Source organism: Halichoeres trimaculatus, unplaced genomic scaffold (assembly GCF_033239565.1).
Source record: "Halichoeres trimaculatus isolate MK-OKI-2021-1 unplaced genomic scaffold, fHalTri1.1 fHalTri1_scaffold_9, whole genome shotgun sequence".
Classification (NCBI taxonomy): domain Eukaryota; kingdom Metazoa; phylum Chordata; class Actinopteri; order Labriformes; family Labridae; genus Halichoeres; species Halichoeres trimaculatus.
This window is the reverse complement of record NW_027437188.1, coordinates 10,013,305-10,027,031: the sequence shown is the minus strand read 5'-3', so window position 1 is coordinate 10,027,031 and position 13,727 is coordinate 10,013,305. Positions and strand designations below refer to the sequence as shown.

Below are 13,727 nucleotides of genomic sequence, written 5' to 3'. Positions count from 1 at the left end.
TCAAAACATATCTTATCAGTGCTTGGGCATCGGTTTGCTGGGGTAACAGACCAAGAAGAAGCATCAGTGTTAGCTAAAAACTGATCATGTTGATCACACAGTTGGCACCTGACCAAAGCTTCTATGAGAAGCTCTTAGGTGGTTATGAAGCAGACCAAAATAAACAGTGACACTTATTGGGACCTAAAAAAAGTCATCAAAATCATTACCAACAAGACTGATGTTTTCTACCTCATCATTCTGAATGTCTGTGCTGGAAAGGGTAAAAATCAGACCACAAAATTGACACCATGCACCTTTTAAGAATTCTTGAATGCAACTTCTTTGAATCCAACAGACACTGACAAAGAATTTAAAAATGTTAAAACAAGGAAACAGTGATTTCTTTATCATTATTTTTTAAGTTGTGCAAAAACTTAAAAAAAAATCATGCAACCACAAAAAGCTCATGTAAGAAACTCATAACAAAAGTGAAAGAACATGAAACAAGACACTCTTCAATTAGTGCAGGAAACTGTTGGCTTACTTAATTCGATTGACTTAAACTAAGTGGAATTAATTCTGATTCCTTTATTTGAGCAACAGCAGGAAACAAGGACATCAGAATTAAGATGGACTACTTCTTTGAAGTCATTTTTGATTTATAAAACTGCTGCTGTAGGGTCGCTCAAAAAAGAAAAAAAGAGAAGAAAAGAAATTATCTGCAGGCTTTTTTACAGCTAAGATTTTCAATGAGTGATACATTTACGTGTTTGAATAAATCAGGATGACAGTAACTAAAATACCACCCTACACAGTACAGAATAAAATCCCCATAGAAATATGATGCTCTGTCCAAAGGGGGCGCCAAAATCAATACAAACCAAAAGTTCCTTAAAGGAGCTTGTGGGCTGATTATGTTTACACAAAAAATAAGTCAAAGACCAACACACATTTCCTTCACTGACAAAGCTTTGACTCACCCCTCATTTGTCTTTAATTATTATTATTATTTTTATTTTTATTTTTATTATTATTATTATTATTATTATTATTATTATTATTATTATTATTATTATTATTGTTATTAACCACTGATATCAAAACACAAATATTTATGATCACCAGAGGATAATTGTCTTTGTCTTCATTAATCATTGGATTTGTGCATATGAGTTTAAGTTGCGGATAACAATTAGATGAAATGGCGTAATAGTTATGTATTTAATGTACAGTAAACATCTCACGGATGCAAACTCTCTGTGGTTTTTAATAGATTAGAAGTGTGTAATTGATCTTCTTGATAAACACTGAGCGCCTTAAGTATTTTTTTTAAGACTAAGCCATGAGGAACAGGTGATAACACCACCAGGCCTCAGATACTTGGTGTTGGGAGCTTATAAGCAAATTTTTAAAAGTTTGAAATGAGTATTCAAGTAGACTTTTAAGTGCTGCTTCAATGACGTACTGATCAGAAAACATCTCAAGCTGTTGTTGGACCACTTTGAACTTACACCTGCAGCACTGGTCACCTGCCAAAGCCTCCTCCTTCTCCTCCTCCTCCTCCTCCCTCCGGCCTGTCCACCCTCTCTGGAGGTTATTGCGCTCTTCATGCTGATTAGGTTTGAATGAATGGCGGCCTTTGTTCGGCTCCGGTTCCCACGACCCGGCATTCGCCTGGCAGTCGCGTGGCTCTAAGAACAGGGGCCCTCGCTTTGAGGTACCCAAAGGTGGGGGGGACATCTGGTCAATCTGACATCTGCTCGCTAACAGTTAACAGCAGATGTCTGACATTTGAAAGCATGGAGAGTGATCAAAGCTGAGTGAGTGCGCTCAAAACAAGTCCATCAGAAAAAGAGAAGAAGTACTCAGCCAAGGGACAATAAAGATTTTTAAAAAAAGTGGTCAAATAATTTCTGAGGAGAGGCTTTTGGAGTCTTTTCCTGTGCTGATATAACCCCAGGTGATTTGTCTATTGTGTCTGTGTGTGCGCTATGAGGGAGTGGGTTTGGTCTTTTTTGCAGGTGTAGTGTAAAGTTGCTCCTGACTAGAAAAGGCGAGGGGCTCCCCGGAGAAAAGCACGGTAACTGCACACTCTTGTTCCTCCCTGAGAGAAGAGGAAACTGCAATTTTGTTCTTTTTTTTCTTGTTGGGTGGAGAGTGGGGTTGTGAGGGTGGAGGGTGGTGCGTGGTTTCAGGCCGGACATCTGTCGCTTGTGGGTTCCTTTTTTTTTCTAGGCCGGGTCTCTCGGTTATTGAATGGAGCCAGTGACCTGTCAGTCTTGACTGATGGGACCCCGTGTGTGGGAAAATCCCTCAGCCAAAGCGTTGGAGCATTCACATGCTAATTGAGCCCGATAAATAAGAGGGCCGTGCCGCGCCGAGGGCCCTAGAGACGCGCTGAGATCCAGAACTGAGGACACAAGCGCGCAGATATCCGTGAGGAAACATGACTGCTGCATCCATGGCGCACAACGTGGGGAAACACGCCAGTGCCAAGGAGGAGAGAAAGGTATTTTACGCACGGATGTACGATAGATCTACTTCTGCTGTAGCTTTGGACACTTTCAAACGCGCTCCAGCATGGTGCCTCTCCACCTTAGCCGCCTTTCGCTGATGTTATTCTTTATCCTCACAGCTGAGAAAGCCGCTCATTGAGAGGAAACGAAGAGAGAGGATAAACAACTGTTTGGATCAGCTGAAAGAAACTGTGATCGGAGCGTTCAGACTGGATGTAAGTATGTCCTCACGTGTCTCAGCACATCCACATGTAAACAATGGGTTCTGGTTCAAGTTATAACTCAAAAATACTCGTTTAACACAGCAATCCAAACTGGAAAAGGCGGATATTCTGGAGATGACAGTGAAGCATCTGCAAAATATCCAGAGCAACAAAATCCACGGTAGGCTAAGAAGCATGGAGCACCTGTCACACAGCTGTAGAGTGAGGCAGCGTTGTATCATGTCTGTTATCTCCTCATTACTTCTATTTTCGAGTCAGTAACATTGATTTAAATAGTTAAAATGTGCTAAGACTTTAAAGTGACGTTTAAAGTGTCTCCATAGTTGGAGTTAGAAAGCAGGAAGCAGCAGCATGTCGTGTCCTCTGTAAGGAGAGAAAGTCTGCAGTCTGATCTCAGCTTTTCAGAGTTAAATGGAATTAAGGACAGCTGAGGTTTAAAAGGGATGTTTCACCTTTGAGTGTATTTTTCTCTGGATTCATGCTGTCCTGCCACCACTAGAGGGTGCTCTTACCTCACACTTGCTCTTCTCCCCCCCTGCAGACCCCACATTAGGCCTGGAGGCTCAGCAGAAGTACAGCACAGGCTACATCCAGTGCATGCACGAGGTCCACAACATGCTCCTGACCTGCGAATGGATGGACAAAACTCTGGGCTCCCGCCTGCTAAACCACCTCCTCAAGTCCCTGCCGAGGTCCACTGATGAGCGCCCCCTGCCGCCCTCACCAAGACATGGTGTCCCCCAGCCTCCTCCCCTTCCTCCAGGCACGGGGGTCCCCTGTACCCCCCTCAGAGGAGACCCCCTGTCCGGGAGGCAGCTTCAGAGAGAGTCACCCAGCTGCCACGTGTCTGGGCGCCCGGAGAGGGCAGCACTCGGGCTGCTTGAGATGTGGAGGCCGTGGTGACCTGCTGGATTTATGAGCTCAGTTATCAGTTTTTGTCAAACCCTCCTCTGATATGTATCTTATAGATATGCTGCTCAGAAGACAAACGTGGGGCAGTTTTGTTCCAGTGATGATTATTATTGTAGGTGTGCTATAATGATTCTATACAGACCTTTTTCAGTACTTCCCTTCAGAAGTCGACTTCTTGTAGCCTGCATTATAGAAGGCTCTTATTAATCTTTCATGTATTTATTGTATTAACAGCTTTATTTATTTGATATTACAAAGCATGGCTCTGCTTATTAGAACACTTATTTGGCTTTATATAGACTTTTATGTCTTTCTCTTTTCTGTATGATTAACCCCAACATTAATTATAATAATAAAGTTATTGAAAACTCTTGACCTCTAACACAAGTTTATGGAAAGTGTCTGTTGAACACATTGTTGCTGTTGTTATGGATAATGATTTAACAGTGATTGAGAGAAAAAGAAATAGAATTTTATGTCAGCACCCTTATAAGAAAAAAAAAAACTTCCCCTGCACCTGTTTTGAAATTTTACATAAATTAGCTGGAACTGTGACTCTGAAACAGGTCAGGCGAAACTTCAAATGAGTGATCTGACAAGCCTACATGTTGTAAGAACAAAAAATAGAAGACAAGATACAAAAAAAAAGGAGGACATTACCAGAAAAGTTTAGCACAATCAACTTTTCATGTAGTTTAGTGAAACTAAAGTGACTTAACCTTTACATTTTGGGAAGCATTACTGATGCATTTCAAGAAACAAGTTAGCAAGTGTTTTCCAAGCTAACTCAAATAATTGCTGCAACTTCAAAAAACAGAGCAGCAGAAATATTCAAAGCAGAATTCTTTTTTTTTAATGTTTTTTTTTTTTTTCTTTGGATACCTTTTTTGGTTAGTTTTCTAAATGTTAAAGTCACTTTTAGACTACATATCACTTTCACACTTATCACAGAAGAAAAAGGCTGCTATGCTAAATGCACAGTCTTTCCATCAAGAGCAGTTTATGATTCAGTGTTTGACTCAGTCACACCTCACCATGTGGACTCTGCAAGTTTGAATCAACACCTTTTGTTTTAGAAATATCCTACTCACCACTGAGCCACTTCTGATGTCCCAACACAACATACTTACGCTAATCAAGGTCTGAAAGTTGCATTTCTACTCTGGCTAACTCATTAGCTACTACAACTTCAGCCATGTACTGTAAACTGATCATTAATCAGGAGTTAAAAGTGTTTTTCTGCCCCCTAGTGACCAAATTGAACCCAAGTTGTAGAGTAGTCAGCCCGTCCAAAGATTGGTGTGCTGAGGGTTTGGAGCAGGGGTCCAAGAATAATCTTATAATCGCATATAACTGGGACATCCTGTTTTTGGTAAAGATTTTTTTTCTATTAGAAAACTGTATTTATCTGATGGAAAGTACAATATACACACACGAAACCTGAAATTTGACCCCTTTGTCCTTTCTATGAATACATTTAAAGTTGAAGTTACTTTAATACTGCAGCAAACTTTCACTCCTCTGCATTCTTCTTTTTTCTTTGAATTTTTTGGGACTTTTTGGATTTTTGAGGTTTTTTTTTTTTTCGTATGATCAAAGGGAATTCTGGGAGTTTACACTGCTCTAAAGCCTGTGAACTGAAGAGGGAGAGAAGGGGGGGTATCAGACGGGAGTTTGTGCGCGCACACACACACACACACACACACACACACACACACACACACACACACACACACACACACACACACACACACACACACAAAATACACATAAATGTCAGTACTTTCTGTTGTGATTCAACACTGTCAGGGGCTTCAGTGTCTTGCTCAAGAGCACCTCGCCTGTGCTAAAATGAGGTTTCTTTGTCACAATATTAGTTTTGTAAATAGTTCTGGGACTAAAACACAATGTGTAATTAAACGAAAAGTTAAAATACCTGTGTTTATGTTCATAAGTTTTCTGATATCATCACAGCCCTGTGAATCTGTTCGCACAGGTCGTCAGTGTTGATAACCGGAGAGAGTTCGAGCTCTGGTACCTTAACCTTTTAATTATGAGGCAATTCATCATAAGAGTTGGAGCAGCAGAACCGTGCATATGGCCTTTTCTCCCGCTATTACAGCCGTTATGATGGGTCACCACATGGAGCCAGGCGGCGGGTCTGAAGAGAGGGAAAGAGGAGTGAGAAGGGGGAGACGCCTGGTCCCTTAGCGCAGCTCACCAACAAAAGCGGGCCGAGACAGCTGCTCTCTGCACAGTCCACACCATTAAAGATCTGGAACAGGGATCTGGGGGTGGCGAGGTGCCAAAATCCCTCCACTTGAAAGGTCTGAAACTCTTCCTTCATTGTGGGCACTCGAGTTTTGTGGCGCTTTACGCGGAAACGCTGCGCAATTGTGGAACCGTGCGTAAAATAACACCTGAAACACATGATTTCATTTACCTGGAAGGTGCCTGCACGAATCCTTTTCTATTAGGGAGAGCTGCTCCATTGTGAGGGTGATTTGCATAATAATACACTGCACAAAACATGTATAATAACGGGGGCAGAGGGTTGAACCTCTTATTAGACATAAACAAACAGACATTGTGCGTAAAAGACTGAACGTCCAAACGCAGAATGCCCAACGCTTTTAAGAACCAGTGTTTTTTCTTTTATCCAAATGATGTTTTGAGGAAGACAGCTTCCAAACTTGCAAAATCAGACTCACACTTAACAAGAATGAAAACATCATGCAGCATAAAATTGGTAAATTTTTCAGCTAAACACAACCAGACACAGTAAACTCAAACACAGCAGAGCTGAAAACTTGAGAATGCAGTTGCACACAAATCAGGAATCACCAAACAACGAGGGGAACAAACGAGGCGCAGGGCAACACCTGTCGCTTTCTTTGGAGAAGGGCCCTTAATTCCCCCGGCTGATTCAGTTTGGGCCGAGGGGCCGCCAGCAGCAGCTGCCAACTGAAGGCATCGCGTTACATCCGCCAAACAGCCGGGTAAATCTGCTGAGGCTTGGACACAAAGGCTGAGAGAAAAGAGGATCGGTAGGGCAGAAAAACAGAGAGTGCAAACATTTGGTGACGCTGAGAGGCTCTCGTGCGTAAAAGAAGTCAGAATTTGATGTAATAAAAACAACAAAAACAAGCTCTGTTTTCACATCATCACAAAACATGTTGTTGTTGACGTTGTGCATACTTAATTTTAAAATGTAAAAAATATAAAATGATTAAACATCAGGTAAAGTCAGCCCTTCCAGATTTAACCCAGCTAGTTTTTGTTCAAGATATTACTGACGTCACCCAAGAGAGATATTTAAGGATGCAGACAAATGAAACAGCACTCATTTTATTAGTAACAACATTTTTAGTTAAAAAATAGTGCATTCGAGCCCCAAACCCAACAAACTGTCTGATTAAAGCCCATCCAGCTCCTCAGGGCGCAGACCGGGTCTGACCGGAGACAAAGGGACTGTGCGCTCATTGGTTCCGGCCGTGTGCGCTCTGTTGTCCCCCAGCAAGCTCAGCCCAGCCCCTATTCACATGTTAATAAGCCCCTATAAATGCTAACAACAGCCACACAGCGCCAGCAGCACGTCTCACTGGGACTGTACAATAAACACAGGGCGCCTCGCCTCGCCGAGAGTCGACTTTTTCTTCCTGTAACCGGTTCCGTTTGCCAGCTGCTCCTCTCTGAGGACTGCGGAGGACGAAGCAGCAGCGGGAGAAGCGGTGATCTTAGCAACATGGCCCCCGCTGCTCGGCCAGGCGACACCGGACCCGGTATGGAGGAGGATGAGTCCTACTACGGAGTCCAGAAGGCGGATAGAAAGGTACCATCCGAGAGACCGTTCGGGGATTTAAAGGCTCTCGTGACGCACTATTGGCACGCATGTCACGCCGATGCTGGAGTGAAACATCACCAGTAAAAACAGCTAACCTATTAAAACACCACTGTAACCTTAGATTATAATGTTTGTGCCCGTGCAGATCAGGAAACCTCTGGTGGAGAAGAAGAGGAGAGCTCGCATCAATGAGAGTTTGCAGGAGCTGCGAAGTCTCTTGGCGGATACAGACGTGAGTACGCCACACATCTCCTGCACCTGTAAGCTCACCTGGCCAGGTGATACAGAGCTAGATTGTGATGATAACAGACCCGTATTTGTTGTTTGTTTCACAGTTTCATTCCAAGATGGAGAACGCAGAGGTGCTGGAGATGACTGTGAAGAAGGTGGAGGACATCCTGAAGAACAGGAGCCAAGGTCAGGACAGACCTGTTCATTCACACTGAACATACAGAACATACAGAACATTTCAGAGCAGATAGGTTTTGAATATTTTGGATGTGACGTTTGGAAAGTCTGCAGTAGTTTTCTAACTTTGACCTGAAACTGATAAATTTAAAAGCTACTTTTTGTGGATGCTTAGGAAATGCTACTTTTGCTGCAGACATGCAAATAGAAAGACAATAAAGCCTTTACCATAGCTGAAATATTCCACCAAATCCAAGCATTTTTTATTTTAACCTGACTTAAATTTGTCCACACAATGAAAAAAAAAGAAATGCACTGATACATGTACATATTATGGGCAAACAATTCAAGAATGGCAAAGGGATTGTTTGCGTCAAGTTAACCTGAGATTCACAGAAGTAGTTCCCAACCTATGTGTCAGGAAGCCCATAACGGCCCCTAGATACAGAGGAGACCAGTTAAATCAGTATCTCTGCAGTAAGCTAAGAGATAGAGGGATCACGGGATGGGAACTTTTGGAAGCACTCATTTAGACGCAGTTAAAGCCCCTTGATGTAATTATGGGTCTGATAAGTTTGTTTTAACCTGGATGACTTAACATGCACAGACTGGTCGAGGGCCACAAACAGTCCAGTCATACTCTGCTGCAGTGTTTTCATCGCATTTCTCTCCCCTCCCACAGAAACAGACTCTCTAAACCGAGAAGCCAGTGAGAGGTTTGCAGCCGGCTACATCCAGTGCATGCACGAGGTCCACATGTTTGTCTCCAGCTGTCCAGGAATAGACTCTACAGTGGCTGCAGAGCTCCTCAACCATCTGCTGGAGTGCATGCCCCTGAACGAGGACCACCTCCAGGACGTGCTGATGGATCTAATCACCGACACATCTGGGAATAATGGCAGCACTTGGCACGGAGGAGGAGAGGCGCTCTGCACGACTCTGGCGTCACCTGGGGGACGGAGTCTGTCCAGCGGCTCATCCTCCGCCCTCTCCCCGGCCCCCTCCACCACGTCCAGTGAGGACCTGTGCTCCGACCTGGACGAGACCGACAGTGAGCACAACCAGAGCTCCTCAGAGGGCTCAGAGAACAGAGAGGCTCTGATCATGCCCAGTATGACCTACCCTCGGTCCATGTGGAGACCCTGGTAGGGGTCTTGGATAAGATGCTGCAGGAATATTCTGAAGAGGGTTTGTGCACTTTCTGGAAAGATGTGTGACACCCAGACAAACTTTTGAGAAGAAAATTCCAACTTTTGACACAGGACCATTTTACGGATGTATTTTCTGCTCATTTGGAGATATGATCTGCAAGAAGATTGATGCAGTGACCATTTCAAAGGCGTCTTTGATGGACCAGCATGCATTAGAGCTGCAGATCACTTTGTTTCCTCCCACATCGTAAAGTAGCAGCCTCTTGTCTTTGCATTCTGGGAAATGTAGTAAACCAGAAGTAAATTATGTAGCATTTCATCAGAACTCACCTCAAGTGCTTTGGTTTTCACACAAAAGGACAAAACAGAAAGAAAAGACAGTCTAAGGATGAAGTCCTCCTTGATCTCATTAGAGAAGCCTTTTCTCATGTGCAGCCTCAGAACTTCACTGAGTGCTCCCTCTGTCTTTGTCAGTCCTTGTCTCCTGGCAGTGAGCTCTTTGTTCTTACCTTCCCTCACACCTGGAGAAAACTTCAACGCTCAACTTTAACTGTACAAAAAAACAACAACGAAGGACTTATGATGAACAACTAAATCATGTTTGTGTCTGTGTAAATAGTATTTGTATGAGAAGAAAAAAAGCTCTTTTAGTCACCCAGACGTTCGGCAGTGCCTCTAAACAGTGATTAATATAAATACTTCTATTGTATTTCATAAGGCCTGTAGTTTACTGAACCAGTAGCCTCTTTCAGAACGACCACTTAATGTTGTAATGTTTAGAAATGTCTGTAAATGTTTGAATTTGATTAATAAATAATGTTTAAAAGATACTGACTGCCTTGACTTTATGTGTTCTCACAGGGTTAAAGGTCTCAGAGGAAATTTGGTGATTTAATATTCATTTTAATTGCTAATTTAATTTGAAATAAGTCTTGTTAGTGCTGTTGTTCAAAAAGATGGAAGGTGAATTTCAATCAGCAGAACCACACGACTTATTTCCAGGACTTTTAGCAAGAGCATACAACAGAAAAAAACAAAGAAAAATTGCTAATTCATGCCACATTTACAAGAAAAGCAAGAGAGAAAAGAGAAAAATGAGAGTGAGGGATATTTAAATGTGTATTTCATTGTTATATTTTATTAAGGACATACATTTTGAATGTGGGGAATTAAATTCAAGGTCTATTTAAGTTTCATGTAAAAACTCCCCGAGTGGAATTTGGGCATTTGTGCAGATTCTGGCACTCCCTGTGGACAGAGTGGGGTGTTTCTCTTTGCTGACTTTGTCCTGTACACGCAGAAGAAGCATTTTCAACAAAAAAGTCTAATCCTGCGTTAACAAAGTAACATTTTCCTTTTAATGTGAATCTTTGCAGAAAAAAGGTTGTTATAGCCGTGTGTTGCTGATCATCCTGTACACCCTGTCTTCATGCTCAGGGTCTTGGTTGATTTTATAGATCGTTGAGAGGTAATAGCATTAATCTCAGTCTGTGTTATAAGCAGCTAAACTCTTTGTAGGAGTCAAAACATCAACATTTGTGAGTCAGTCTGTCGAAATATTCCTTTAGATTAACACAAACGACAACCATTTGACTTTACTTTCAACATTTCATCTACAATTCCAGGATTCTTACTTTATTCTCAGGCTGCAAAAACAAAAAGATAAAATAAATACAGAGAAAAAAATTAAAAAACCCTTCAAGTTCCCAGTAAAAAGGATGTCCTCACTGCATAATTTCCTCTCCCTTCAGTCTGCTGTCCCCTAAGAGCCTTGGAAACACCTTCTCATGTGTCTCTTCTCTCACCTCACTTTAAAGCAGCTCATTACCAGAGACCTGTTAGATCCTGTCTGCTCTGTCCGGACCAAGCGACGTCCCTCCCCCGGAAACACGCTATCTGTCCTCTGTGAGAGTAATGATTCAACCCAGAGGCTTCATGTAGTGATAGGTGAGAGCTCGTTCATCTGTTGCCAGCTCATCCTGGACTCCGGAGAAGACGATGAACAGACCAAAGGGGGGAGCAGGAGGAGGAGGTGAGGGGGGGGGGGGGGGGGGGGGGGGGTCACACAGACTGGACTCGGGGTGTGAACGTCGGAGGAAACACATTGAAATGAGAGCGGACAGACCCACTGATCAAAGCTGCGGACATCTGACAGGAGAGCGTCAAATGGTCTCAGCTACAATGGAAACAAGCAGGATCACGTTCTTCAAAGGGGACGAAATGCACACACACACTCACACACACTCACACACACTCAGAGGCTGCAGTCTGAGGCCTTGGGTGTCAAAATGAATCAAAACCTCAAATGCATCACTGTTTGTGGACGAAGAACCAGAAATGTGATGGAAAAAGTGCATTCATTGTGTTCAGTTTTTGGTAGGATCCTAACAAGAACCAAAAACTCACTGGAAACCCGGTTTTCTCACTGACTTGAATTCAGTTTCTCTACAATCGTTGCAGCTGCCCCCTGGTGGCCATGAGAGGAACTGTCAGGTAGATCCTTGTTTTTTCAAGTCAAAGGCAACAACTGAAAATGAGTTCTAAGCAAAGCAAAATCCACCCATGACACCCTTTAAAACTTACTGTGTAGATTTAGATTACTAAAACCAAAAACACAAGAACATGCTGATTGATAAACACAAGTTGTTAGTAAAGAGTCAACAAATCAGTCAAATGGGTAAGAAAAATGCACTTCAGTTTTTACCCCCTACAAGCAATTTAAGCTTTACTGTTGTTTTCAACATCTTGAAATGAAACATTTTTTTCTGTCTCATATAATCATATGAATAGACACAAACACTTGCCTAAACTTCAGTTCTTGCAGCCTGCTAGTCAAACAGATTAGCACCTTTTCCCATTTTTATACAAAGCTAAGAAAAGCTAGCATCATCTTAATAAATAAATAGATAAATAAATAAATAGTTAACCATGGAGTAAGTACATTTCAAACACCTTTTTCAAAAGAAAAAGGTAAGACAGAGAACTAAAAATTATTTAAATTAAATGGAAAAATAAACAACTGAAATTGGCTTTTCTTGCCATATCCTTTAAACCTGTTGAAAAATTTACAAACAAAATTAGCTGGTGATGAGCAAACCATGTTACATCACTGTCTGGGACTAAAGACAACTTTTTTTCTATGGTAGATGGTTGGATTAGATTAATATTAATTTAGGAACCATACTTACCCTGATAGGACAGGACCAAGAGTTTTGTGAAACAGGTGAAACTGAAGAATTAAACATGTTCAAATTTATGTTTCAAAATGTTATCAAACTTCTGTAGAGTCACAGTTTTAACATCTGGAACCTCTTTGTCACTCTTTTCTCTGACTTTCGTAAGTTTATGCTAAACACCTTTTTTTTTTTAGTACAAAGAAAAAATGAATGAAATGCAGACACAGTGTCTATAAACATATGATCAGTGGCTGTAATTTGGTGTAATTTGAAGCTCTGTAATTCTGTTTGTTGTGAGATATGATAGGGAGCAGGTGGGTGGATGGGTGTGGATGTTGAGTTAAAGACCCTCAGCCAAATTTAATTACAGTCCCACCCAAAGCTGTGCGGTCACACAAAAATACTCCATACAAGTAGATCGAGCTTTGAACTGACCGGTGAAAATGAAAAAAAAAAATCCCAAAAAGTAACAAAACATGACTTGACTTTTCTTGCTAGAAAAATATGAGGAGTAAAGAGAGTTTAAGTTTTCCTTTGAATTAAATGTGTTTTTCCCACCACCGAACCAACAATCTGCTAACTGAAAGCGACAGACGACAGGCTGGATCCATTAACAGATTTGGTTTTATAAAGGAATAATCAGACAGGAGGTAAGACCTTTGTGTCCAAATGCATCAGCTGTGTCTGTGAGCACGCATACGAGATCTGAGGTCAGAGGTCACTGCAGTGCAACAGTTGGTGTGAGAGTGATGCAACGGCAGAAGCGAGCATATGGTGCTGAAACAGATCCCTGAGGGGATTCTCTGCAGACCTCCAGAGCATCTCAACTGTCTGAAAGCGGACAATGGCTTTTTTGGGCAGCAGCATGCAGAGGACAAAACGCCTGATCACTCAACAGTTTCATTTGGACTCAAATACTTTCTAACAATCTAATAATAACTTTTAATGTCCTTGATTATGAGAAAAATCACATCACATCATGAGTAAACACACACTTCTTACACAGGAAGTCAAACTATGTGTTTCTCTACCTATAAATTCACAGTAAATTAATCTCTTATCAATCCATTACTTAGTTTATTGAACATTATCTTGGTTTTCCCAATAGTTACAAGCTCTTCTTAAATAATAAATTAATGATTAAGCTGTTCAAATCTTTCATATTTGTTGTGTTTGTTTCTATTTTTCTATTGAGGTGTGCTGGCAGGAACATTATGAGGAGCTCCTGATATTACATGGTGTGTTTGGTGAACTATTTCTTTCACAAAAGCATCAAAGCAACTAGAAAAGCACTCAGAGAGCACAGACCACGCCAAGCATATTGTGATTATGACACAACACAAGCCCTACTTTAATGTTATACTCCCTTTCATCAGACTGTCTGCTACAATTTGGTGTTAGTTGCAGGTTTGTACCATAGTTTGTTACCTGACAGTGTTGAAAATTATGATGACCCAGTTCATATTTCATATTCTGGATCTTAGTATCCAGATTATTGCCAGGATGTGGATCAT

The 13,727-nt window shown here is 41.7% G+C and overlaps 2 protein-coding genes across 2 annotated transcripts; both read left to right on the top strand.

The window, feature by feature from the left end:
- The first annotated feature begins 2,317 nt into the window (after positions 1–2,317).
- On the top strand, positions 2,318–3,993 carry her8.2 (hairy-related 8.2). The gene is made up of 4 exons (XM_074680051.1): positions 2,318–2,491; positions 2,618–2,713; positions 2,804–2,882; positions 3,264–3,993. The coding sequence occupies exons 1-4, from the start codon at positions 2,429–2,431 to the stop codon at positions 3,623–3,625; spliced, it is 600 nt and encodes a 199-aa protein (XP_074536152.1). The 5' UTR covers positions 2,318–2,428; the 3' UTR covers positions 3,626–3,993.
- A 3,101-nt stretch (positions 3,994–7,094) lies between these two features.
- Positions 7,095–9,865, top strand: her13 (hairy-related 13). The gene is made up of 4 exons (XM_074679657.1): positions 7,095–7,466; positions 7,624–7,710; positions 7,814–7,895; positions 8,569–9,865. The coding sequence occupies exons 1-4, from the start codon at positions 7,197–7,199 to the stop codon at positions 9,033–9,035; spliced, it is 906 nt and encodes a 301-aa protein (XP_074535758.1). The 5' UTR covers positions 7,095–7,196; the 3' UTR covers positions 9,036–9,865.
- The last annotated feature ends 3,862 nt before the right edge of the window (positions 9,866–13,727 follow it).

Coding starts and splice junctions, on each gene's coding strand:
- her8.2 (XM_074680051.1), top strand. CDS start 2,429: ATGACTGCTGCATCCATGGCGCACAACGTGGGGAAACACGCCAGTGCC. Junction 2,714..2,803: donor TCGGAGCGTTCAGACTGGAT/GTAAGTATGTCC, acceptor CGTTTAACACAG/CAATCCAAACTGGAAAAGGC. Junction 2,883..3,263: donor CCAGAGCAACAAAATCCACG/GTAGGCTAAGAA, acceptor CCCCCCCTGCAG/ACCCCACATTAGGCCTGGAG.
- her13 (XM_074679657.1), top strand. CDS start 7,197: ATGCTAACAACAGCCACACAGCGCCAGCAGCACGTCTCACTGGGACTG. Junction 7,467..7,623: donor TCCAGAAGGCGGATAGAAAG/GTACCATCCGAG, acceptor GTGCCCGTGCAG/ATCAGGAAACCTCTGGTGGA. Junction 7,896..8,568: donor CCTGAAGAACAGGAGCCAAG/GTCAGGACAGAC, acceptor CCCCTCCCACAG/AAACAGACTCTCTAAACCGA.